The 23,709-nt window shown below is 39.8% G+C and overlaps 1 protein-coding gene across 2 annotated transcripts; it reads right to left on the bottom strand.

Annotated features, from left to right (window-relative positions):
- Nucleotides 1-6,280: 6,280 nt before the first annotated feature.
- SLC5A12 (solute carrier family 5 member 12) lies at nt 6,281-22,960 on the bottom strand. Of its 2 annotated transcripts, XM_072929410.1 has the most exons (16): nt 21,791-22,960; nt 19,745-19,810; nt 18,665-18,716; nt 17,304-17,371; nt 16,167-16,321; nt 14,793-14,933; nt 12,683-12,812; nt 12,258-12,346; nt 11,242-11,354; nt 10,131-10,198; nt 9,700-9,786; nt 9,317-9,448; nt 8,912-9,090; nt 8,585-8,688; nt 8,212-8,333; nt 6,723-7,029 (listed from the first exon to the last, which is right to left on the bottom strand). In XM_072929410.1, exons 1-16 carry the CDS (start codon nt 22,145-22,147, stop codon nt 6,871-6,873), a joined length of 2,022 nt encoding a protein of 673 aa, XP_072785511.1. In that variant the 5' UTR covers nt 22,148-22,960; the 3' UTR covers nt 6,723-6,870. The 2 variants fall into 2 exon arrangements, with proteins under 2 accessions (XP_030129185.3, XP_072785511.1); XM_030273325.4 differs by lacking the exon at nt 9,317-9,448 and having other exon boundaries at nt 6,281-7,029; nt 21,791-22,957.
- Between the last annotated feature and the right edge of the window lie 749 nt (nt 22,961-23,709).

Below are 23,709 nucleotides of genomic sequence, written 5' to 3'. Positions count from 1 at the left end.
GACTGTGAGCTTTATTATTCCAAATATTCAAAGATAATTAAAAGCAATTGTATACTTGAAAAATCTGTGCTCATGAGCATTCAAGCCGTATTCTTGTAAGAAAATAATTTCAGGATCATACTTGGCTCAGGCATTTATAAGAAATAATCAATTATTTTGGCCTCAAGGCACTGCTAGACTGAGTTTTAAAATTTTCAGTACTGCTTTTACTAGTGACTAACAATTTCTTAAATTTAATCTCTTCTAGGATTTATCTGTGCCTAGTTTCATAATCTGTTTTCCAACCAAAGTGGACAGGCTAGATCAGATTCTGGAATGATCAATGGCTCAGGAAACGGAGAGTAAATCTTTTACTATTTGTTTAGGGATTGGTTAATTATAAGGTATTAAGTTGCTTCTTTAATATTTAGTTTTTATAAATTTAGATATTTTAGGATTTTTTTAATATGATGGATATTACGTTTTTGTTGAAAGAGTTTTATGATAATAATAATTTTTATAGTTTAAATATTCGTATACAATTTTAAGATTTGTAGGTTTTGTAGGTTGAATAGGGAATGTTTGATATAAATTGTAGGGGTTTTGTGTGGTTTATGTTTGTGTGTTTGTTTTTTTGTTTGTGGAATTCTTGGTGTGAGTTTGAGTGTGATAAGGTTTTATATTTTTTGTATTTAGGTTTTGTATTGTTTTAAGTTATTAGTGGAAATGGGTTTTTAACTTTTGTTTCAGCGTTTTTGATTAAAATTGGATGGTTTTTTATAAATTTTATGTGTTATTTGAAAAGTGTTTAAAAATTGGAGGATTAGGTTTTGTAAATGAGTTATTAAAAAAGTTAAAGATTTGCAAAGTTTTGTTTAATTCTATTTGAGATGTAGTTTGAGGGGTTTTTTTTGTTGTTGATTTAAAATGTGTTTTAAAGTGTGGTGTGTTTTTTTAATAATTGTTTGATATGGGGGAATAGAGAATTTTAAAAGTGTGGTGTATATTTTAACGTATTAAAAATGTGGCTAATTTTTAAGTTGTGTATGTGGGGTTATTGTTTGTTTTTATTTTTGGGGGTGTATTTAAAGAAGGAAAAGTTTGTAGAAAGTTTTGGTAAGTACAACTGGTTGGTTTTTGTGTGTAGAAGTAAAAATTGCATTTGACAAAGTATTGATAGATATATGAATATTTTTTAATTTAGTAAAAGATGGGTATTGGTAATATTTATTTGTTATAGTTGTAAAGATTGTGATTTTTGAGGGTGAACAGTTTTTGTAGAAATAGAAAGTTGTATAAGTTGATAGAGTAAGCAGTAATAATGGGTTTTGCTTGATATTTGGAGATGTGAAATACTTGTATAAGTGTGTATTTTGATAAAAAAAGATATGACTTAGTTTTGTTGGTTTGAAAATGTTTGGTAAGGTGTTTGAAATAATTATTGTTAGTTTATTTGATTTTGGTTTTTATTGTTATGGATTTTGGAAGTGAAGAGTGTGTTTTGATATGAGAAATAAAATATAGGTTAGTTCTGTGTTGTAAAATTGTATAAAGATATGAAAGGTAATGATATAAGGTATTATTTTTAATATTTTTAAAACTTATTTTTTAAATGTCATTAATAGTATTAGTAAATAAGCTGACTTTGTAATTAAATTCAAATGTTTTGGAAAGAGTTGAAAAGTTTTACAATTTTACAAGAGCTAAACAGTTTATAATTTTTATAATTGTAAAAGCTGTTTTTGGAGACCTGTAAGGAAGAAAAATCTAATTTATTATTAATAAAGGATTTTTTTAGAAGAGTTTTATTGAAATATGTGATTATAAAGTTGTAATTTTTTTTAATATTGTGAGGATAGAAGGTTTTTTTAGAGTATAATGATGTGTTTGGTGGGGTTTTTTTTAAAGTTTTAATAATTTTTTTTAAAAGGGTTTTTTGAGTTTTAAATGTTGCCCTTTCTCTAAGTCAAAAAAAGCTAAATCCAACAGTGGAGGAAATGAGAAGATAGCAACGCTGTCATGAATATTTAAATGGAATGGGAATGTCTCTGATTTCCAGTTTTGCAAGGACTTATCCTTAAATCTTCCTAGAAAGATGAATAATGAACTGCTGGTTTTAGCCATTGTATGCTGTCACGTATGATCCATGTGTTGGAATTAGTGTAATGCTGTGGCTGCCTCCATTACAAGTACAGAAAACACCTGAGCTCACTGAGCAGCTTTAGTTGTAACAAAACTAGTCTGGAAACAGTTGAAGAAAAATCCTTCAGGGTATTTCTTTGGTAGCATTTGGAGAGAATGCAATTCTAGCCAACCAAACTCACTTTTTTCTGACATTAAATGGATAAATGGCTTGAGAAGATATTAAGTCTGTAGTGCATCCAGTGCTGCCAAACCTGTGAAATGCGTGCAGAGCATAACGCTGCTGTAAGTATAAGCTTTAAGTTCCTTAAGAAATGTTCAGGGAAGACTTTGTTGTCTTCAGAGTTGGAGATCTTGAATCAGAAAACCTCCAACTATGACTAGAGAGGGTTTTATCACTCTCACCTCACTATATGGCTTCATATTGATGTTTTGAACCGCTTTCACTCAGGAATTATTTTACATCCTTATCCATGGTAGTCAGACTTTCCCAATACAACCTAATCAGTAATGTGTGTGCCCAAGAGATGTAAATGGTACAGTAGTATTTACTGAATTTCCATTTTTGCCTTACTAACAATCTTAGGTATGGAAGCAGGAAGGAAAAGCATGCCACATGAGACAGCAAGCAGCTGTCTTACAGCCAGACTCAGCTATAAACTTTAATGAGATTATAAAAGCAGTGTAAAAGGGATTAACACAAATATTGACTTGGTTCTCAGTTTCTTGACAAACTGTCCCATGCAAGCAAGGGAATGTCATTTACAGACTGCTATTTCTGTTCTCTAATTAAAATCCTGGGACCACTTCCAGGGGTAGAGCATGAACACGGGGGAAGTAACTTCAAGGACAAGATTGACATACATCTGCATCATAAAGATGGTCACTGATAAAGCAAAAGCAACAGAGGGGCTCTTCATAAAAATACAAGCTAAATGTATCAGGTGAGTCTGTGAGTTGTCTTGGATGTTTTCATTCAATCTGCTTCACTGAATTGTGAATTTTGTTTTAAAACAAATATATTTATTGAAAAACTATATCCAGAAGTTAATCAAGGTGAGAGGAGATCTGTTGGCTTTTATTTTCAACCAGCAGGTTTTCAAAGAAATGTGTTTCACTGAAAGAGAGCACTGAATGGGCTCTGTTTCCAAGACAGTGTATTAGACAGATTATTTTGCCTAATTATGTATTTTTTTTTTTTCAAAATTCAGCATGAACTATCAATTAGGAGGGATGGTCATCATTCAATGTTGCTTTATTTTCTTTATTGCATAAAAGTAGATACTTTTGATACTTTAGATACACAGATAAAGAGCTGTGGGATTTGTAATTTTATCTTCTTCTCCCCCCAATTCCCCCCCCCCCAACGTGTTCCACCTTTGTCCTCTGACCCAGCCCGCCCCTCCCCCCTCCCCCCGCGGTCCTTTGTCTTGATCCTGCATTCCCTTATCACTCCCCCTCGCCACGCGGTCTGTCCCTGCCCCTCCCCCCCCCGCCCTTTCTCTTCGCCGCTCCTGCCTCACCAGGGCCTCCGGGGTTTCCCTGTCCCTGCCCTATCCCCATTGGCTGCGGCTCATGTTCCCCCCCCCCCCCGGCACAGGGTATAACCAACCCCCAGTTGGTGCCCCAGCGTCTTGGGAACACGCTCCCACAATAAACATGTGTTTGCACCCGAGCCCCGTGTCGCTATTTTGTCTATTCCTGCGCTAGAACTGAGCCTCGCAGAGCCAAAGGGGAAAAGCAGCCCCGCCTTTCCCCGTGCTCCTGCAGGTGCCCACCCGGAGCCAGTCCCGCACGGCAACAAATGGTAGCAGAGGATGGTTATTTCCATTGATTTGTGAAAGGGGGAGAGAGAAAGGAACTCTGCTGCCGTAAGAGCTCTGCACATGCTAAGAGGAGTTGACACACCGGGCGGAAAACAATCCTGAAGCTCTGGGGACCCTCCTCCGTCCTCGCTGGCGTGCTCTCTACCCCGCCTGGGAGCAGCTGCGCTGCCGGGGCAGCCAGACTGCAGGGGCCATGAGCCGGGTAGACTTACCCGAGGACAAAGAAGACAGTTTGGCAGTGGCTCAATGGACTGAGCTCGAAGAGTGGCCCGTCAGGGGGCGGCATTTGAATGGAGACCAGAGGCTGACAGTGGCTGAACCCAGGGTTTCAGAGGCGAGCCCTGGTTAACGGGAACACCCAGGCTTTTGGGAGAGCCAAACCGCAAAAAGAATATGTCCTCAGTCTAGCACGATTTTCCGCCACCGAGGAGAGAGATAGAGATTTCACTGCCCGAGCCCAGAGGGTAAGTTGGGTCAGAGCAGGGTGGGACCCTGGCGGGCAGCTGAGCTACCTTTTTTTCTTTTCTGAGTTTTAACCACCATCCGCGTTCAGACAGGGACTGTAGCCTTGCATGTCCCTGGCGGCCGGGAGGTTTTTTATTTTCCGAGGAGGACGCAACCTCACTTGGTCTTTTTGGGGTAACTCATACTGGAAAGCTCCTTCTCTTTCTCGGAAAGCTGCCTTTTCTACCCTCTCCTCGCTATTCTGGGCTATGGGGGCAGGGGTGGTCAAAAGGACACCAATGGGACAGAATTGTAAATGGCGACATGTCAGCTATGGGAGAAGTGTTAACATCCTAAGAGAGGCTTTTCACATCCACGCATTTCGTCGGCTTCCAGCCGCGTCGGGCTCCTCTCCTGTAGTTTTCCCCTTCAGCTTCTGCAAAGCTTCCCATTCCCGTTTCCCCACAGACTTTCCCAAACCTTCTCCCTTGGGGATGGCCGAGGTCGAGCTGCTCCAAGCGCCCTGCCGGACACTGTTATCCTCCCTTAGGGGTGGCATTGGCCATGCCTCCCCGGGCAAGATGCAGTGCACCCGGCGCCCCCTCCCAAGATGGCGCTGGCCATGCTACAGGGACCCCATTTTCCCACCTTAACCCTTCTCTTCTGCTCACGTTTTCCGGCCAGCCCCACCCCTCCTCCCAATGGCCCTGCACCATTCTGCAGCAAGGCCAGCCCCTATTGGGAGGGAGGTGAGGTTGGATTAATCCCTCAGTCCTTCTTCTGGCCCCCCCTCTCATGGGAGGGATTGCCGGAGGGGTCCCTCCGTTAGAGGACCTCCCTTTGTAAGAGAGCTTTCCCCTTTGCTGGGGGGGGACCCCCTTCGAAGGGAGTGGGGCTGGAAACTCAGACCAGGGCTCCACTGTTTTCTTTCCCCTGAAACAGTGGTGCCCAGGTTTACCCCTGTATCCCATCTCCTAAATGTACCTTGCCCAAAGTTCCCTTATTATTTCAATACAAGTTTTCCCCATTGCTTTGGGAAATTTGGAAATAACTTCTTGGATTGAGTTCTATCTTATAGAAGGAAAGATCATCCTCTCTAATTACTGCCCACAATGCTATGCCAGCTTCGCAATCAAATAATCAAATTGGAGAAACCATGTCGCTGCTTCTGCTCTGCTAGAATTCGAAAAACCACAAGCATCGCATCATGAAACCTGCTTTCATCCTCGATACAGAATGTGTTTATGATAATTTTGTACCCTTTATCTTAAATTGTGATGTGGAAAAGATTTTTGCCCCATTCATTGTAACTATGATTGGTGTATCACTTTCTGATATCTCTCAACTTACATTTTCTCAGTAATTTTTAATGTTGTCAATTTGTTTTTACCTCAGAACTCCCTTTCCTTTATGTAAATTCAAAAGATTGAGTTGTGGGATTTGTAATTTTCTCTTCTTCCCCTCCCACTCCCCCTCCCCCCTTCTGTCGTGTTCCCCCTTTGTCCTGCAACCCAGCCCACCCCTCCTCCCTCCCCCCGCGGTCCTTTGTCCCCCCCCTTTCCCTTTGCCGCTCCTGCCTCCCCGGGGCCTCTGGGGTTTCCCTGTCCCTGCCTTATCCCCATTGGCCACGGCTCATGTCCCCCCCCCTGCCCCTGGCACAGGGTATAACCGACTCCCAGTTGGTGCCCCGGCGTCTTGGGAACACGCTCCCACAATAAACACGTGTTTGCAACCGAACCCCGTGTCGCTATTTTGTCTGTTCCTGCGCTAGAACTGAGCCTCGCAGAGCCAAAGGGGAAAAGCGGCCCCACCTCTCCCCTCCTCCCACCGTGCTCCCACAGGCACCCGCTGGGAGCTTGTCTTGCACGGCAACAAAGAGCTATTCTGAATTCAAAGTAAAATTTGTTATTCTGTCCTATAGCTTTTACAATGAGAAGCTATAAAGAAAACTTGAATTCCCCAGAGGAAGCAAACAGAGTTATCTCAGTGACTGAAAGACCAGTCTGGTCTATACAGGGTTCTTTTGAGGAGACTTTTTGTGATACTTGGGTGTAGACTCAGCCTGACCTCTCTTCTCTCCCTCCATCAGAGGGCAGCTCACAGACACCTTAGTGAGATATCTCCCAAACTTCCCTGAAGTCTTAGTTTATCTCAAGTTCACCTTTGCACATTCCTTTTAATGATGAGTTGCTGAATAAAGCAGGTGATGCAGATGTATTGCAGCTGTGTCTGAGTAGGAGCTTCCACAACAAAATTAATGAAACATTTCTTCTGAAATAGCAGTGCTTCCAAAACCTGATTGTCCCATCATTTCCCAGGTCTGCCAAGAGATTTGTAAATAAAAATCTGGCCTTTATTGCTACAGAGAGCAACTGCTCCCTCTTGGTCACCTACAAGCTGGTAAGTGAATTGAAAGAAGTTACTAATTTCTTAAGCTGAAGAACTAAAATTTGATTAAACGTCCTTTGTCCCTCAGCTTCTAGAGGTGAGATTCTCTGCTTATATTTGTATATGAATTTTCTTCAGAATTGTAACCACGGATCTGGTGGTTATTTTCTTTGTTGGTATTATTCCTGAAGGTCTTATCTGTTCTGGTTTTATTTGCAGCAGCTTCCGGAAGTTTTTTCTCAAAGTCCATCTGAAAGAAAGGAACAAAATACCCTTATAATTTGAAGCCTGTATTCACTGCTTTTTTCTTTTGATTAAAGAAAAATTATGAAAACAGTGCAAGAAGAACAGAGGCTTTCATTCTGTATGCCTTTTTAATGAGCTACAAAGCCTTGGGACATCTGGAGAATAGCTGGTCCTGTTGCTGTGGAGGAGGAGGAGGAGGAGGAAGTGGGAAGGAACAGCTCAGATGTTGGTGAGTGCAGCACTGCCTGGTTGTTGTTCTCTGGTGCTGCTCTGGAGGGCAGAAGCCTCAGGAGCTCTGATGATGGGGATGACAGCAGCAAGAGAGCTTCATGAGCATGTGAGTTCTAAAGTCTTTTTCTCTGAGTTTGGTGGAAGGCAATAGTTTGGTGAACTGTCTATTGCGTAAAGTGCAGTTTTGTCCCAGCAGGGAGAGGGAGGTCAGACACTATTTTGATGCCTTAAGCTTCAGCTTTTATATTTTTCATATTCTGTGCTGCTTTAGTCTGTAGTTCTGAGCTTCATATTAAGTGTTGGTAAGCTCTTTTCACAGAGTGGGTAGACAAAACAATTCCTTTTCTACCTTGGGACCAAGGATAAATGATCCAAATCTCAGGCCCAAGAGCACAAACAACATGGACTGAAGAGAGAAAATCAAGCAGGATGGGACTTCATGGGCTAAAGCTGAATTGGACAATGAAGTCCAAGATGCAAATGGAGCAGAACTGATCAAAGTGAGAGCCCCCGTGAGCGCTCGTGCATTTTGGGACCAATTTGGTTCTTCTTGGGTGCAGCCCTGGATGGGCTCTTGTGCTACCCAAGGTGTGTCCATTGAGGCCTTTTACTAAATCCCTGTTTTATTCTTTAACTCTGTCTAGCCTCTGCTCTAGGTCAGCTTCCCAAGGCATCAGTTCTGTGAGCTCCTGGCTTTCCCGAGGGCTGTTTGTTTTTTGAGGGCCTGAGTCCCCATATTTGATGAAAATGGGAAAAATAGGTAACTTATTCCTGACTGGGGTTTGGCTGATTTCATCTCCAGTCTGTGCTGCTTATGCAGCATCCCTTGCATAAGTTCAAGAGCAGCTGTTGAAGGCTGGTTATTTCTTTGCTCAGCCCATGCCCTCACGTGGGCACATGTGTTCCCACTGCTCCTGGGCCACGGCAGGGCTGAGCTGATGGGGTCAGCACTCACCTCCAGGCTATCGTGCCGCACACCACACCAGAGGAATACTTTGAGTCTTTTGGACCAAAAGCAAAACAAGTTGCAGACTGGTTTAATTAACACTGGTGGGATGTCTTCTCCTTTACTAGGTCCTGCAAAAAGAAAATAGTAATAAGTGGATAGCTGGGTATGAGCCTTGGGACCCTCAGACCATGAGGTGGGGGAGCAGGATCAGAGCCCACTGCCCTCTTCTGAGTTTGTGTCTTAAGTCACCTACTAGACTTTTTAAAAGCTTTTTTAACAGCCAGATGCAAAGGTATATATATATATATATATATATATATATATATGTATGTATGTATGTGTATGTGTGTGTGTGTGTCTGCATGTTTAGGCCACCAACCTGTTATAAAGCTTATCAACAGCCCGGTGATGGCACAGCCCACGCAGCCGATGGCACTGAAGTACAGGTAGGACAGGGAGTACCAGGTGTCTGCCAGCAGAGGCCTGTGAAGAGGTGAAAAAGCAGCTAGTGATGAGCAACAACTGCATTTGAGCTGTTGCCTGACTGAGCCAGCAAAAATGCAGCTCATGATGCAGCTGGTGTGTCATCTGACACCAGTCTGCACTCCCAGCCTGCCCTGGCAGTACTGCCTGCACCGCAGCTGCAGGCTGGGGCGGGGCACACTTGGCAAAACATAGGCTTAAGTGGTAACAATAGGAGAAATACCTCTCTGGAGCCAGTGTGGGAGCTGCTGTTATCAGTGCCTCGGTGCTGTTAGCCAGGGTGCAGTTGAGGGTAGACAGCTGCAGAGGGATGGACTTTGTTGCTGGTGCCGGGTAGATGAAAGAGCCAATACCAGCCCAAAAAGCCAAGCTGATCCCAGCTAAGAGGCCTCCGAGAGCACCCTTGGCAAGTATAGAAAGATACCATTAAAGATGATCTGTGGAAAGTGCTTTTCTGTGAATGTGAATTAGGCAGGAGTAGGTAATGATGGGTTATGGTGTACATAAATTCTGTTCTCTCTCAACTAAGGTATAAAGCTCTAAGGTATTTAGTGCTCTCTGTTTGCAAAAGTTGAAGCAGAAGTGTGATTAAAGCTGTGATACAAATTTTAGTTTTACTTCTGCTAACCTTGATGGGAATCCTGATGAGGCAATATGGAATGAGCTCATGTTGTGTTTTGAGTGAAAGACTGAAGGCAAAGCTTTTGAATTCACTCCGTGGATCCCAAGACTGGTGCAAGTATTGAGTAATTTTTTTATTCTTAATGAAACCCAGAAAAAAAAAATAAGAAAGCACTCATGTGAATCTAATCACTAATTATTCCACAGCTGGGTAGACTTAAATTCGGCAGGATAAATCAGCTAGGGAAAAGGCACGTGTATAAATAGATCTTAGATCCTCAGGCACTAAAACTGAAAAGCAGCTCAAGGACCCAAACAATTTTCAAAATTGAGTTTTAACCAAAAAGCACCAAGAGATTTTCTTTTAGATCAGGATTTTTGTTTCCTTACCTTCCAGTTAGCACAGGGAAACACAATTCCCAGAGTAAATAATCCCAGCATGGGCCCCCCACACATCCCGTGGATGGAAAGGGAAGCCTGTAGGTGCAGAGAAGAATGAGTTCAGGGCAGCAGCTGAGGGGAAGCATGCTCAGTTCTGATTTTGATTTATAATTTTCACTGGGAAAATGATGAGGGAGAAGGGATAAGGAGTGATTTCAGGGCAAAATTACAGAGAGAATCAATATTGTTTCCAAGCAGAAGTCAATAGAGAAAGAGTTAGGGGATTTCTTTTTTTCCTACTTATTCCTCTCAGCAAAATGTTTACTAGAAATGTTTTGGGTACTCTAGCAGCCATCAGAACTGGCAGCATTATTTGCTCAGTTCATTACATTTTGTGTTCATTCCTATTGTATTAGCTGCATTTCTGAAGCAAGAAATACCTGCACGACTCCTCCCAGCAGTGATGCTGCTGCAGCCATGGAAGTGCACACGACACCGTATAGTACACCTGGAAAAGGTAAGGTAGGGAGGTTCTCAGCCCTGGTTAATGGTGGGGATGGTTTCTAGCTCAGTAGTGTCGGAGGTGACCAGCCAGCAGGGAGGAACTGGCCCTTCTGATTGGTTGTTTAGAGTAGAGTATTACACACCCAGCAATGTCTTGTGTGAAGTCTCACTGGGTTTTTGGTTGATTGATATTTTACAAAGTAAAACAATATCAATTACACTAATTTAGAAGTTATGCCTCATCTAGAAATGTTTCTGTTGCCTTTAAGTATCGCTTTTAAAACAATCTAATAAATGAGTGAGAAATTATAAACCAGCATGACTTTCTTCCCTTGACACCAGTTTTAACTTCATGGCAGGTGAAACTCTGTATGCAGCAGCCTTGAGTAAAGCCAACCAAAACTTCTGTGCTAGCACACCTTGGTTTCAGACATCAAAATTATCTTTCTAGGTCCAGAGTGAAAAAACTAAGTAGTAAGTGGAAAAACAAGAAGGGAGAATACTAGAAGCAGTTACAGGGATAGAAAATAGACGGGTTTGGTGCTTTCATTATATTTGTGAATTGTAGTAGAATTCTTATGATAGCCATAGAAGGGTTATGATCTTACTGAAATAATTGTAACAAATATCCTAAAAATTGAAATCATTTTGGATGCTTGATATATTGATGATATTTTGTGGGCATTTTTACTTTTTTCTCTGAAAAGCTGGATAATCTGCTTATGCAGTACTCTGAGTTTGAATAGAAATTATCTACTGTATTACTCTAACTTAATATTACTATGTAGTAATGTGGTAATAACTACATTAGCATGTTTTCTGTGTTATGAAGAGTGTTTTCTAATATTTTCATTAGACCAAACTTTTCCAAGGATTTTGAATGGTGGTTGTTCATGCTAGTCTATATTTGTTTCTCTGCCATATGATGCTGATGATACTACCAAGGCATCAGAGGGTTTATCAAGTGTTACATTCATGTTTCTGAGAGAGTCTCTCTGTGCAGTGCCCTTTACTGCTAAAGAAATGGGTCTCATCTGGAGTACCCACACAAGCCTTTGCTGATCCATGTGCTCATCTTCTCGGAGACATTTGGGAAACCTTTCTTTACCAGGTCTTCAAAGGTAACGGTTGCTAAAGCATTGATGCTGGCAGCTACTGTGCTGTAGAAAGAGAGAAGAATAGTAAGTAAATAGGAAGCAATATAATCTGAAATAAAGTTGTATCGATAAAGAAAAGTTTCCTCTTTTTCCACACTAATGCTCTCCAAGAACTGTATGATTCATAGTATTTTTCATATATGCTAATTTAACTGGGGAGGTTTCTGCTGCTTCTGCAATTGCTGGGGGCTCTGCTTTTTGCTGGCATGGAACAAGATAAAAACACGTCCAAAATGACCCTTCCTTTTACAAGTTTGCGAAGACCTTAAGTATAGATATATTCCAGAATTAAAACCTCAATCCTTTAAAAATTGAAGGATGTGCAGTCACCACTAGTGCCACCGTGGTCCTCCATGAATGGCCTAACTCTTTTAGCTGGATGAGTGAGCCTGTCTTTGGTGAAAATAGTTCAGATAGACTTACTGAAAATGTTTATTGCCACTATGTTATTGTGGCAGTTACCTTAAGTAAAGAGTGTTTCACCATAAGCAGCTCCCAAGAGTATTTTGGGAAGTTAAACTCAGTTTTTCTACACTTTCTTTGTATTGATAACATTATTCTAAAATGCATTTGGGATAAAAAGATACTGGAGATGTGGACTTAGACATTATCATAAATGTAATTGTAGAATAATTTAGGTTGGAAAAGACCCCTAAGGTCACAGAGTCCAGCAGTTTACCCAGCACAGTCAAGTCCACCACTAACCCATGTCTCTAAGTGCCACATCCACATGTCTTTCAGATATCTCCAGGGGATGTAACATAATTCAACAAGGAACTACTGCTACTTCCTAGAATGTTCTAAGAGAAACAGCTGGGCTTTTCTTAGGGTTACATATTTTGACCTCATTCTGGATCCTCCAGAAATTATCATAAACAGCTAAAATGTCAATTCAGATTCACAAACCTTAATGTTCCACTGAATGCACAGGCAACAAACAGTCCTGGGACTCCTGGCATCAAAGAAAAGATGTCCATAACAAAGTATGGCATGACCTGGGACAGGAGAAGCACAAGAGAACACAAGAAATTATTAAGGTAATGGAAGCAAAGTATATTAGCAAAGTTTATTAGCATGTTGCTAAATTCTAGTGTTGTCCCAAATAACACAGTTTCGGATTTTGAGCAAAGGGGACATCTTTTGGCAAAAATACTCAATTGAATTAATACTGCAAGAGTGCCAGAATAGATATTATTGTAGCCCTGATCTGGCATCCACCTTAGTCCCTGTGTGCTGAAAGGATGTGGAGCATTTCACAAAATTGAACTGTCTTGATATGTGCTATATCTGAGTCCAAAGCATCTCCTAATTATTGTAATGGGCATCTGTACCTGATCAGGAGCTGAAATGAAAGCAGCAGTCCAAGGGTCACAGCTCTTGTAATGAGAGTACATCACCAATCCACAAAATACTGCACATACTAGGACTGTCCAGAGTCCCAATAAATTCAAGTAAAGCGCCCTAGAGCAAAAGAGGAAAACTGTTTAATGGAAAAATAAATAAAAAAGTTGTTGCAATATAATTATTCTGAACTTTTCTGGGAGATCTCTTGATCCCAACTGGTTATATAGTTCAAACTGGCTTTATAATTCAAAGCAAAATTAAAAAATTTGAAAAAGGAAAAGTACACCATCCTTACGGAGTGAGGATGAAGTTCCCAAGCAACTCCCTGGAGCTGGGAGAGTCAAGAAACCTCTGTGCAAGGGCTGGGACTGCCATTCCTGTCCCTTGAAAGAACAGATTTTTGCCTGTTGGGAGATGCTGATGCTGTCCTCCCTTTAAAGCACACAGAATATTGTTTCCAATGTTACCATGCAAAGTAATAGTCTTGGTGAATTTTTGCTATTCCATGAGATGGATGTGGGTGACAGCATCTGCTGGGAAGGTTGTGTGGCTGTGGGTCAGCAATCCTGCAGGTTCTGAGAGCTGCCAGATTTTATAGAGCTCACATCGTGTTTGGACATCACCTTGCACAAGATCTATTGCTAAGTCCAGTTCAGAGTGTGCTACCGTGAAACAAAGGTTAACCCAGCTCATTACTAGTGATGTTCTCACTGGCGGGACTACTAAATGCTTTTCAGACACAGAATTTTCCACAGGATGGATTCATGTAGACAGTCATGGCCTTCAGAAAAAATAATATGTTTACATACAGCAAAAAAGCTAACGGTTTGAAAAAGAAAAAAATTACCACCTTCATTCTTTAGCCATATGTGCAAACAATAGGCCCTAGGTGTGAAAAAAATCTGATTGTTTAGTAAAATATGTCTAGCAATGCATATACTACTGCTGAAGTTGAGGCAGGTAGCAAGCTGGAGACCTGTATATCTATATTGTGAAGATTCACTTTGTTCTGCATTGATTCTGATTATTGTGATGCTGCAGAATTTTAAGAAATTATTAAGATTTATTTTTATTTAAGTAATACCTTGTGCTATACTGCACCACTAAATCAATAACAACTTTTAATCCAGTATAACATGTCAGAATCTGAGGTATTGATAATTCTGAGATTGTAGAAAGTCTCTGTCTTTCTGACCCGTTGCCAAAGAAGAAGTCATAATTCGTCTGTGCTGGTTTTCAAGGTTGTTTATTCTTGCTTATCTATAACATGTTCTGCTGCCCTGCCGCAGCTCTGTCCTGCAGGGCAGCGTGTGGGGCTCTGCCCTCAGTGGGATGTTACAAACATTAAATACCAGAAACTACGTGTGCTATATTTACAATAATGTGCCAATATCTGTCACCTACGTTGAACAGTGTGTCCCCAGCCTAAACCAATAGAAAAATGCCAACACTACAGTGAAAAATGGAGGGCATGAAGAAGGAGAAAAAGGACAAAACACACCCAATATCCTCCATCTTGTACTCTTTGAACCCCTAATCTAGAATCCTAAAATTTTACTTTTGCACCCGTGCCACACTTAATTATTACTTACATCAAACACTCAGAGCTTGTAATTCATCCTGTAAGATTGAAAACTCTTTTCCATGGACAGAAATCACAGACAGTGTCTCTCGGGGCTCTGTACAGGGGGGCTTCCTGACCCCTGCCAGGGTCCCAGGCCTTCCAGGGCAGCCAGAGGGAAGCCCTGGAATCCCACAATAACATAAATGCAGTTCCAATAGATACATTTTTACAATGAGGTTGTAGATAGCACAACTTCTGTGTTGACATCTTTTCTATACTTCTGAGGATTAGTTTATCAGCGTGATCATAAATTGATAAGCTGCAAGAGATAGATTTCTCTTTCTCCTCTGCATATACTTAAGTCATTTTGAGGCAGAGGTAGTAAGACTGTCAGAGCAAAATTAGCTTACTATGACCTAATGGGATCCCAATATTTATTTGTCATATAAATATATATCATTTGTCAGTATAGCTGACCAACTTAGTGTAATTTTTGATTGATTGCAGGAATAGGTTAATGACAGGTAGCTTACATTTTAGCATGCCTTTCTGATTTGCAGGAAATGCATCTCTGTATTGTGGACTGATTGACGCCATAGAGCCCTAGCCATGTAAATGTTCCCCCAATAACTATTGTCCAGAAGGTATGTCGTCTCAAAGGATCAACATCAAAGCTAGAAGAAGGAAAGAAAGAAAGAAGCAATTTAGTTTTTTTATTTAAATATGTTTTTTTCAGCAAGAGGTACGTGATTTTTTTTCAGAATTATCTGGCATGTCCTACCATCTGAATCAAAAATTCTGCATTGGAAATACTGTTTTTCAGAACAGACAACATGCAGTGTATTCAGGTTTGGAAGACTTTTTTACTTTTATATTGGAACACATTGTTTTCAAGTCAGGATAGCCAAATATCATTCAGACCTAGTCAGAGGATCACTTCATTCAGATTAACCAAATTTATAAGGGTGTTTATGCTCAGACATCTGACCTGTGTCATATTGTAGCAGAACTACAAGCCATAGTGCCTGAGACCCCTTCTTTTGTAAGGAACAAGGTTGCTTACCAAACTCTAAAAAAATCCAGCAAACTTTTAATAATAATAATTATTATTAATAATAATTTTATTTATAATTAAAATAATAATAGTCATAATATAACTTCCTTTACAAGACATTGCTTCAGCTGCTGTGTTGTCTTTTGTACAACAAAATTCTACTACTCAGCAAATCTTACTCATACAAGTATATCTTTCTGTTTTGAAGGTGTCACCTTTGCAGTTCTCCTTATCTTGGTTGAGACAGCAGGTAACATTTGACTTTGCTGCTGGATTATGTTACTGACTTGTCTTGATTAACCAACCAATGCCACAAACAGCTAAAGGAAGATCATATTTCTGTCCCAGTGCACTGGTGCAGTATTGCCTGCTGCAGTGGTGAGTGCAAGTAAAACATAGTGTCTGTTTTATGAATAGAAAATGAAAGATATATACACTTAGCCACTGAGATTAGCTGTGTTTAGAGCATGGTGCTAACAGCATCAAGGTTTCATGTTTGATCACTGTATAGGCCATTTACTTAAGAGCTGGACTTGTTGATCCTTGTGGATCTCTTCCAACTCAGAATATTCTGTGTATGAAATTGGAAGGAATAATTGGGCTGCATTTGTAGCTACACACACAAAAAAAAAAGCAAATCTCTCCTTCATTTCAGCAGACCTTTCATTTCTTGAAAGAGTCAAGAGTTCCTAAAGGTCAAATGCATTGCCAATATCTGAAGAGATGAGGAATGGACTTCTGTGAGTCACCAAGGTTGTTTAATAGCAAGTCTGTGTATTTTTGGCTTACTGAAGGTATGGTTTCTAAACATGAAATGTACAGAGAGGAATGTTTTGCATCATTTGTTTCTTACTCAAATATGTTTAGCCGAGATCCTTCATGGGCATCTTCCCAGACTTTGGTTGCTCCACCATTCAGATTAGTTCCTCGAATCAAAACTGCCACGAAGCCAGCCACCATAACAACCATTTGAAATGCATCTGTCCAGACAACAGCTTTTAATCCTCCCTAAAACAAAGAGAAACTGTACGCACCCAATCTTCTTTCCTGTTGCTCAAGTACTGAAAAATGTAGAAAGACTCCTTATTTTGACAAGCTCCTGGGCTGTATGTACAGCACCCAGCAAATCAGGGCTCTGTATTCTCCCACAAAGTGTGTATTTTTGCAGGTCAGAAAATTTCACATCCTAAATAGTTTGTCTATGGGCACAGAAGAATATTTGACTTTCAGTTAAATGCCTTTTTTTCCCTGACTCCTTTATATGCATTTGAAGACCATATCATGGTGTGGAACACAAGCTTAGGGAGTTTTGGCCTGTTCCTACATCCCTTAGGACTCCATACATTCTCAGAGCCCACAGTTAGCCCAACACGGAAAAATAGCTCTGGAAAATTTGCCATTCAGCTTTCTTCCATAGCTACTTTCATATTTGGTCAAATCAGTACTAGAGCATATAATAAGTGTTTTCAACACAAGTGATATATTGAAAAAAAATCATTAGTGTCAATGAGAATGGCAATTAGTTTGTGTCCTGAGCCATAGGGCTCTGCTGCTTCGGTGCAAATATCTATAAAATATATCTGTTTTGGAATTTGGAGTCTCATGTTGCTTCCACTCAAAAGTAAAGCTCTCTGGCCTGTTGATTATCCCTCCTAGGTTTTAGTGCTTTGTTCTTGGGCATGATTTTCATTACAGTGTTTTTCAGCCTATAATTTGTAAAAGATAAGAATCATCTTCTCAAAAAACGACAGGGGAAGCTTATTGCCTCCTTATCTGGACTCTGTCCCAAGATGTCTAGTTTAAACATGGAGACATACAGCAAAGGATTAGAGAGGATTCTTTTCCTCCAAATAGACTTCCCTATAACACAGAACATATAAGAAATTTATCTCTATGTACTCAACAGGAGCCATCCTTGTCTGGTAGTGTGTCATAAGATGGTCAAATTAACCATCTGTGTTCCAACTGTTCAGTTATGTCTATTACATACCAGAGTGCAATAGAAAGTGCAGACAATTCCTGTTGCAGCTACAGAGCCCCAGAGATCAAATCCAGTGACTGCAAAACCAGTGAAAACAAAATCGTTAGTCAAATGGGTGTGAGTCATCTGGAAGGTAGCAGAAGAGCTGTAGTCCTTGAGCTTTAGAAGGATAGGAGTAATCACTAATTTTAATCTTTTGTGTCTATTAGGAGCTTTGCTGGATTGTTCAAGTTTTGTAGAACTTGTGGATACTGTTTTGCATTGTTGTTTTCTTTCAAATTGAAATTAATTAACTTTCAAGCAAAAGTAAGAATACTTGCATAAAGCAAAAATGTCATTGTGATGGGACAGAGCTTTATAAGCAATGCTTCACTTCTGTTCTTAGTCCAGAACTTTGTTATTGAGAAACCAAGTTCTTCAGAGATTCGCAAAAATCCTAAGATGAGAAAAACCCCAACCCATAAGTAAATACCATTACCTGCATCTAAGAATGATTTAATGCTAAAATGGGCTTAATTAAAACAAATTTCTGTGTTCATTTTGCTTTGTCAAGTTTCTTTACACAAAATGCACGAATTTTTTTTTTGGCTGATACTGAAATCTTACCCACCAGTCAAAGTCTGTGAGGGCAAAAGCTATTTTTAAAGGTTCTCCTATCAACAAAGTTAGTATGGTGTAATAATGAATGAGAACTTTCACATGGAATTCAGCTGCATGACAGAGGAAGAAAATTTGGCACTGTGTGAGCGATGGGATCAAACAGACTGAATGCAACTTGGATAATTAACAAAGAAAAGAGCCTCACAATCGCTTTCCAGTCAGTTTTGGTAAAATCAGGATTTAGGCCATGATGATTCCTTGTGCCATGATGATTCTATGTGCCCTAAAATTACAAATCCTGTCTATGGTGATGGAGGCTTTATGCCTACTTGGCAAATATTAATTGAAGAAGTCTGGGGACAGAGAGCAGAACAGCATTCATCTCTGGCTGCAGGGAAGAGTTATTCCCATGGAAACCTGAATACAAGAGACAGGGATAGGAGGAATCAAAGTACATAATATGGTCTTGGATCATCAGCTTGTACTGTGAACTTTGTCAGGATGTTGGGAAATTGTTTGCTTCAAGTCTCTTCAGGTGGTACTGAGTGGGAAGGAGAGCAGAAGAGCAATCACAAGGCTCCTGCTAATGTTTGGGTGTGAGAGGAACCTGGGGAGTCAGAAATAGAGAGCTATAAGGGGAAGGCAAAAACCTTCTTATAGGGCCTTTGAGCAGGGTTGGGGTTTTATCCATTTTTGTTACTTCATTTACTCAGGCAATCCCTTTGGTGTGCTTATTTGCAGTAGCAGTGTAGTGCAGCATAAGAACTCACCCTGGTTGAGTGCCAATGATGGAGCATAGACCACAATTCCTGTGTAAAGGATCTGAAGGAGAAAAATGATGTATTTTGAATGCTCAGTGATAAAACTTGTATTTAGAGTAGGGCTCTAATACCTAAAATACCAGATATAAAATACCAGATTTAGGGGTTTCTTTAGATCAGCTTGTATTGTATAAGGCTTTGTGTTTCAGCCCTTAAAAATTAAAATCTTGTGTTTAATTCCTTTCTGAGGGGAGGATCATTATTTGTCTTTGTATTACCTATTTCTCTACTGCTAAGAAAAGTATATGACAAAATATCCTCATGAAATAGAAAAAGGGTATCTGCAGAAAACACAAATAGTGTTTACAGAAATAAAGTTGCATTGATCATAGAAATTAAATTTTCATTTTTCCATTCAGTCCCTTAAAGTAACTGACTCAATACCCTTTATGTTTAAAATCTGAGATAACTGATGGAGAAACAAAGCATCAAAGTCAATAAGTGTTCAGATCTATTGCCAAAGGTTTGGGAATTATTAAAATGGAATGAATGCAGAAGTAAATGTCTCCTAATCTCCCCTCAAGTCCCATCTTTCCATTAAATACACAAATAATGTAACCTGTCAAGATGGTCACAGCAGTGACCAGTGCATCTGCCCAGGATACCTTGTATAGCAGTTTTCAAATAGGATAGTTCACCTCAGTGTCATAAATGGGTAACTAAACATACCCAGTGAAGCTTGACCAGCTGCTCAAGAAAGACAGAATCCACTTATCTGGGAAGAGAGAGGCTTCCAGTGAACATAATAATAATGTGACCAAGAATGTGCCGTGAGAGTACAGCAGTACATTCGAGTGTTAAAGACAACTAAAATGGCATTCTTAATACTAAACAGGAAAATTTAGGGAAGTCAGATAGTTAAATATATAATCATACTTTCTTTGTAGCATTCATGGTTCAAGTGAGAAAACGAAGAAAAAAGAGTACTCATTAAAACATCTCATTATAAAATATGTGCTGTCTGAGACTAATCTGTGAAAAATCAATGCTGACTGAAATTAACATAAAAAAGAGTCAATGTTATCTTACCGTCTGTAGGATGTAAATCAGTGTTGCAGCAAGACGGACAATCTTGTTAAATCTTAACTCCAAATACTAGGAAAAAGCATATTCTCAATAAAGTGCACATGCAGCATCTGTGACACAGCCGTTACCCTTCTGTTTGCCCCAAGTGGCACCTTACTGTGCAAGTAAACTTACTGGCAACTGGCACTGCTGCTATGAGCAGCTAACAAGGAGAGCAGGATTGTCATTAGACAGAATGATAATTACAATTAGAAATCAATCTTCTCATCTGTAACATGTACATGATGGTGTATATATAATCAGTGTATAGATTATATAGATATAATTATATAGATGATATAATCTATGTACTGATTATTGCAGTAATCGATACCTTCTTTGTACCAGGAATAACTGGAAGATCCCAAGAACTACAAAGAAATTTTAACTTCAAATGAAAGTATGTTCCAATTATACAATGAGGAAACTTGAGTTCATCTCTAGCAGAAATAGCATTGATTAAAAGTGGAGGTGGAGTGATGGTGAAGCAGCGACATGGAGTTTCCTGGTGCAGGAGCTAGGTTGGCTTTTCCCCTTGTTCTATCTCAGCCTAAGGCCAAATCTGCACATCACCAATATGGAGAGGCACAAAGGGGGATCTTATGGACTTTCAGGCTCATGGATGTAGAGAGTTAAAAGAACTGCAGAGGCGAGTGGATCTCTAGACCCAAAAGCCCAGGTTTTAAGGCTGAATGATCACCTGAGGTCTCTGCAGAGTTTCTCTGCCCTGTGGCAGCCTCTATGCAGGGAGACTCTTCTTGGGCCACAGTCCCACATGCCCCTCAACAGACATCAGGCATGGCCTGTGTAAGTTTTCTCTCTTTCACAAGTCTCCAGGCTGTGCACTTTGTACTGCCAAAGCATCTTCTTTTTTTTTTTTTTCTTTTTTCTCATGCTGATCTTGTGTTTCTTGCATAATAAACCCCACAGTCCACCATGTAAATACATAGTGAATTTATGTAACTTTACCTATTTCTAAAATTAACTCATGAAGCCAGCAGTCATCTTTCCAGCATGCTTGAAGAGTCTCTTCATCTACAATATGACCCTTTTGCTGGTTCAGATGACAGAAGTAATTAATTCTCTGACATTGGATCAAAACCAACTAGAAAATGCAATTACTTGGAGCAATGGTCAATTTTACTCTTCACTGTCCTGAAGATATTTCCAAATACCCAGGCAGATCTGTTTGACCAAATTTGTTCCTCGTGTTTGGGCTCAGTGAGCACAAGCAGCCTTTCTGTTACCAGAAGGTTCCTTGTGAACGAACCCAGTTTCATCATCCAATTCATGCTTAGTTGAAACTGCCCACAGAGGAGCAACCAAACTTGCAGGAGCTGACTGAAGTGAGTAAGAAGCCATCCCAAATTATCAGTAACTGTCCTGTGGATGTGCAGTTTATAAGGGCTGCTACTGAACTGTGTTAAGAAGGAAAAAATGTGTTCCAGAGAAAATGCCAGGCAAAAACTCTACAAAATTCAGAAGTTACTAATTTATTTTCCTAGAGAATGCTTGAATTCATTCTCCAGCCCTGACTTTTTTTTTTTTCTTTCTTTTTTATTATTTTAACCAGCCTGCCACCTTCTTTCTTTTCTTCCCATCTCAGCTACTTAGATATAGTAACTTGGCCAGAATTACTATATCTAGACTAGTTTGAATTGGATAGTATTGAATGTTGTTCTTAAAGTCTATCTCTAAACCAGAGCAAAATTTGGATATGCTTAAGTATTTTCCAGCTGTAATTTAATTTGGTGCTGTGTGTAAATCCATATCCTCTCTGTGCTATATGCGCATAAAAGGAGCTCTGACCCTTAGATTATGATTTCAGCTTATACAATATAAATAACTAGTTTTGTAATGCAAATTATTTCAAAAAATAATTAATATATCTATATATTTGTTCTGTAAAACACTGCAGAAGTTTTTTTGTCAAAGATTTTTCTCTAAAAACTATATACATGATAATTAGTTATGCTAGAATAGTGTCTTTATTTTATTATTTTTACTTACCTCGTAAGTGCTTGTGATGCCAGATCTATAAAAAACAGGTAGGAAAAGTTCAGAAGTAAAAATTATGACAAGTGTATATGAAAGAAAGAAGAGCACAAAGGATGCCCCATAGCGATAAACTTCAGAGGGTGTCCCCAGGACTGTCACTGCTGACATGAAACTTGATGTAAGAGAAAAAGCTATGGGTCCACATGTCATCTGCTTACCGCCCACCAAAAATTCCTTTGAAGTTTTTTTTTTCCTCTCTTTAACTGCAAAAAAGACTCCAATGCTGGCAGAGACTAAAAATAATGCTGCAAAAACAACGTAGTCCCAAGTCACAAATTTTTTGATTTCTGGAGCTACAAAGTTTGGCATTGCACCAATTGTATAATTCTTTGATGGAAGATTCTGGTTTACTGTGGCTGCTGCTCCAACCAGATTAACTCTGTTGACAGCAGAGCTGAAGCTTGTCTGTAGCTCAGCAATGACAAAAAATAAACTTTAAGAGTGTTCAGCCAGAACACTTTTTCTAATCCAGTTCAGTTCTAAGGAGTTAAAAAAAAGGTAGCTAAGGATGAGTTAAGGAGGAATGCACTTAGACCCAAGTACTGCAGGTGCTTTTGCCAAGCAAGCTGAAATAAGGGACTTAGCTGTGAAATCTGTAGTACAATCCCTTTTTATCTCTGATGTGTAAGTTTAAGGTTAAACATTAGCCTGGCACATTGACATGATCCAACTATTTTCTAACATCTCAGCATTTTAAAATAATGAAATGAGAGCAATAGAGAAAAAAATAAAGGAGAGGGAAAGGAAGGAAAGCTCAGTGTACAAACCTGTCATCTCACTAATGAGTTTGTTTTCAGAGAAGCAATTTCCTCATATGGTTAAAAACGGATCTTGAATGCCAGCAATAGTCTTTGCAGCTGTCCTTTGAGATGCTAAGTGTGCTCCTAGAATCTCTGGAACTTAAGGTGGCCGTAAGAAACTGAAGTGTTTAATTGTTAAAACTAATTATGGTGCTTCCCTCCACCTGCTGTAGTTCAGCCTTGGTGTGTTTGGAAGCCCAATGGACCTCCAGATGAACAGAAGTGTGGTTTGTGCTGCACTGTCTGAGGGTGAATTACAGTTAGAAACTAATTTTTAACTGGCTTCTACTGAAGAAGTTTCTGTGGGTTCCTGTGAGAAATTACTTATTTATCCATATAAAACTTTGTTGGATTTACAGGACTACAGAATCATAGAAAACCAGATTGAACAGCAATATTTATCTTAACTATGTCTTTGGCATAATTTTGTAAATTCAATTATTAGGTTTTCCTTTTGTGTTTTTGTTTTAGATAATTGAATATTCATTTTATCCTCATTAATGCTGTAACAATGCATTTTCCAAAGAACCAGGAAATTATTTGTCATCCTGAAGGATTAACTTGTACAGAGAGGTAGTGTGTGCAGTCACAACCCTGAAAGAAGGGTGGGGTTTGTATTGTGGAAAAAAAAAAAAAATTACATAACCTGGGAGAGCTTTAAATAGCAGAAGTCCTTTTCTTCAGCCTTGTTTTGGTTGGGGATGGATCCCCACATCTCCTTCTTAGTTCATTGGTAAATAGAGGTGGTTTTGCTGTGTCAGTAGCAGCTTAGTGTGTGTCCAGACCTGAAGTCTTCCTGTTCCCATCCATTGTTCAGGAGATGGACTTCTGCCCATGTGTGAAGTAGAGATTGTGCAATTTTATAGTTGATTTTGGTGAGACTGAGTGTGAAAGGGGAAGCTGAAATTCCCCTTTTATTGCCAAATGTGAACTGAAAAAAACAAGTAACAAATCCAAACCAAGATACTTCTTTAAAGGTACTGCTGCATACAGAGAAAGCACTTCTAGTCCACGTAAGTTAAAAATATGAAGTGTGGGTTTGGGATCTTATGACCCCAAATCTATGGAAGA

The sequence above is a fragment of the Taeniopygia guttata genome, chromosome 5 (assembly GCF_048771995.1).
Source record: "Taeniopygia guttata chromosome 5, bTaeGut7.mat, whole genome shotgun sequence".
Taxonomy (NCBI): domain Eukaryota; kingdom Metazoa; phylum Chordata; class Aves; order Passeriformes; family Estrildidae; genus Taeniopygia; species Taeniopygia guttata.
Note: the sequence above shows the minus strand (reverse complement) of the source record. Positions and strands in the feature narration are given on the sequence as shown.

Coding starts and splice junctions, on each gene's coding strand:
- SLC5A12 (XM_072929410.1), bottom strand. CDS start 22,147: ATGCCAAACTTTGTAGCTCCAGAAATCAAAAAATTTGTGACTTGGGAC. Junction 19,811..21,790: donor GCATCACAAGCACTTACGAG/GTAAGTAAAAAT, acceptor GCTTTTTCCTAG/TATTTGGAGTTAAGATTTAA. Junction 18,717..19,744: donor TGATTTACATCCTACAGACG/GTAAGATAACAT, acceptor TTTCTCCTTCAG/ATCCTTTACACAGGAATTGT.